Source organism: Magnolia sinica, chromosome 15 (assembly GCF_029962835.1).
Source record: "Magnolia sinica isolate HGM2019 chromosome 15, MsV1, whole genome shotgun sequence".
In the NCBI taxonomy this organism is placed as follows: domain Eukaryota; kingdom Viridiplantae; phylum Streptophyta; class Magnoliopsida; order Magnoliales; family Magnoliaceae; genus Magnolia; species Magnolia sinica.
In genome coordinates, this window is record NC_080587.1 from 37,261,780 (window position 1) to 37,264,970 (window position 3,191).

At 38.6% G+C, this 3,191-nt stretch overlaps 1 protein-coding gene across 1 annotated transcript; it reads left to right on the forward strand.

The window, feature by feature from the left end:
- The first annotated feature begins 218 nt into the window (after window positions 1-218).
- Window positions 219-2,128, forward strand: LOC131227056 (non-specific lipid transfer protein GPI-anchored 16-like). Its single transcript, XM_058222758.1, has 4 exons — window positions 219-612; window positions 1,311-1,337; window positions 1,568-1,609; window positions 1,730-2,128. The coding sequence occupies exons 1-4, from the start codon at window positions 285-287 to the stop codon at window positions 1,936-1,938; spliced, it is 606 nt and encodes a 201-aa protein (XP_058078741.1). The 5' UTR covers window positions 219-284; the 3' UTR covers window positions 1,939-2,128.
- Window positions 2,129-3,191: the final 1,063 nt, after the last annotated feature.

Genomic DNA, 3,191 nt, shown 5'->3' on the forward strand with positions numbered 1-3,191 from the left:
GAGAAATAGAAGCAACATGCCAACCCTACCTACTCTACTCTATGCTAGCTTAGCCCATTTCAAAAACAAGCAAATAAAAGAAGCCAAGTTGGTTAAAGGTTGTTGAGCTCCAAAACCCACTTCAAATCTACCCCATTTCCCCTCCAATTTCTCCTTATTTTCATATCCTCTATATATATAAAAAACCCTCTTCCCCTATCCCTCTTAATCCATTCCATTCCTCTCTCTCTCTCTCTCTCTCTCTCTCTCTCTCTCTCTCTCTCTCTCAACAGGCAACAAGAAACATGGAAGTGATCAAGGGTCTACTAGTGGTGATGATCTTGGCAATTCCAATGTGGTCCGTCTCTGGTCAGATCAATTCCGCATGCACAGCTTCCATGATCAGTAGCTTTACTCCTTGCTTAAATTTCATAACGGGAAGTACAGGCAACGGCAACGGGTCTCCCACCACAGGCTGTTGCTCTTCTCTCGGTTCGCTCGTTGGTAGTGGCTCCGACTGCGCCTGTCTCATTTTGACAGGGAACGTCCCATTCCAACTCCCGATCAACCGTACACTCGCCATCTCGCTCCCACGTGCCTGTAACATGGCCCCTGTGCCCCTTGCATGCAAAGGTGAATTTCATCATTTTTTTTATTTTTTTTTTGTACAGCATTCATCGACAATCCACAACCATTCAATCATGACAAGCTCTTCTTACCTGTCAAAGACTGCGGGCCTCACTCAATACAGTCGGTGTATATATATATATATATAGACACACACACACACTCATGGCCTAAAATTTAGGGACGGCCACCACCTTCCCGCATGAAAATGTTACCAAAACCCAGCCAGTAGCGGACCAGACTAGCCCAGAAGCAGGTCAGGCCAGCACCAGGGATGACCTGTCCTGGCTCGCCCGCTAATCTTACAAACAAGGAATGACTGTTCCATGCCACTATCATTCAAAAGTAAACCAAAAATAAAAATAAAAAATGCTTGAAAGGTATTTTACAAGCCTTGTTTAGGGTGTGTTTGGTTGCACCAAATATTGTAATATTTCATGATTAATCAGTCTAATTTGGAATTTGGTGAAAATTTTCCTCACATCTTATGAAATTTGGTACAACCAAACACACCCTTAAACATTTATAGGCATGCCTAAAAATGAGTTAATCTTATTTTAATTATATATTAAAGATCTCAAGATCTCTAATGCATAATGAATTCATTTTAACTCATTTTAAGCCGTCAACCAAACAGGATCTTAATTAATATATTGAATAAGCTAATTAAAATTACTAACGCTATGAATTATCTTTTGTTGCAGCCTCCGCCTCTCCTCTTCCAGCTCCAGGTAACCTTTCACACTGAATTCCCCACGTTCTCGGACTGTCTTTGTTGTGTCTTAAAATACCAATGCACGTATATAGCTTATCGTGATTGTTTACATGTTTTAAGGGTGAAATTCTTGTTAAAGTAACTATATATATCGGCTTTAACACTGCATTATCTTAGCTTAAAAGTAGCAGTGATACATATCATTGAGCTTTATGACTACACTAACCTTGTACATTTCATTTTCAGGTCCTTTCCAATTTGGGCCACCTCTGCCTCTTCCCCCAAGATGTAAAACACCCATTCATGTTTTTTTTTAAAGAATGTTTAGCAATTCAAACATGGAACTCTTACTTAGCTAACATTTCTTTTTCACTAATATCTGTTTTTTTTTTTTTGGGTCTTATTCAGCGTCACCAGATTCATCATCACCATCGCCATCACCATTTCCTGATGCAAGCGATCTACCGCCAGTGGCTCCACCAACAAGCTCTGTGACTCCGGGAGTGCCAGGTCTCCGGCCAGTTCTGACTCCAAATTCAGCTTCTAAGCTCTATAACATGAATTCGCCATCTCTTCTGGTGTTTGTTCTAGGAATTGTCGTCTTGAAGTACTTCTAAGTACTTGAAGAATTCTATGTTTTTGGTTGTGGGGTTTTGTTATTTATATGATTCGTGGGTATTGAGTGCATTTAGTGATTGCATCTTCTTTATTTTTTTGTACATCCCCTGTTTAAGTGCTATTGCATTTTGTTATTCAATAAAGCTCTTTACATAAATCTTGGTTTGGTATTTTCATTTATTTCTTTAATTGAAACATCTACCCCTGAATTGCATTTTTGCATTTCTTACCGAAAGTTTAGTCTCACATGGGAAGTTTATAAAAAGTGGACGCAACAGCTTATAAAGGATTCCACTAATGTTTTTTGAAAAATATCAAAACTATCTTCCAAGTGCAAGTATATACATATTTGGAGACATTGATGAGGACATCGGTGTCAGCCTAGAGTATGTCTAGACCTTCATCCCATAGCCAAACCACATCGATCATTCAGATCAAGAGAACACCAGCTATTTTGGCTTAGACCAATGGTTCTGATCGATTCAATGTGCCGGATCAATGTATGGTCACCACTCCACAATAGAACATAACGGTCGGACGAGTGATGGATGCTAATGATCAGCGACCCATGCCAGAAACTCAGGCCTGTCTTTATGAGCTGAATTACACACAATACCAGAGTCTCAACTCATGGCTTGGTGGTAGATTCTCAAGAGTTTCAACACAGAGGTCATGGGTTCAGTGCCCATTGTAGTGTGTGTGGGTGTAATGTGTGTAAAAATAATAATAATAATAATAATAAATAAAAAGAAGAAGAAGAAGAAGAAGAAGAGGCAATACCACACATAGTTCGGCACTCCTTCAGTCCATTTTGTACTAATTGTCATGCCACGTCCCGAGCCCGGCACCCAAGTATGCTCGACCCCGATTCCATGCCCAGGGCACGACTCGAAATTTCTAATGCTTACAACCCATAATGCCATAAAATAAACATTACTAATATTTTATTAAAAGAAAATATATCTAACTCCATTACATCTTAAAACATCACCATCCAATTTAAGTACAAACTTCATCACCAAGTCTATTACAATTAAATCAATCATAAAGCACTCAGCAAGCAGTCCAATCCTTAATTTCTCCTATGAGGTCATGTTTGTGAAAGTCAATAATCACAACTTAATGAGCTCAAAAGCTTAATGAGTATATTTCAACTTAAGTTTTAGAAATTAAAATATGCTCATTCTGAATAAATTATCTTTAATAAAAATCACTAAAAAAAATACTCGCTCATGACATAAAACATATGCAA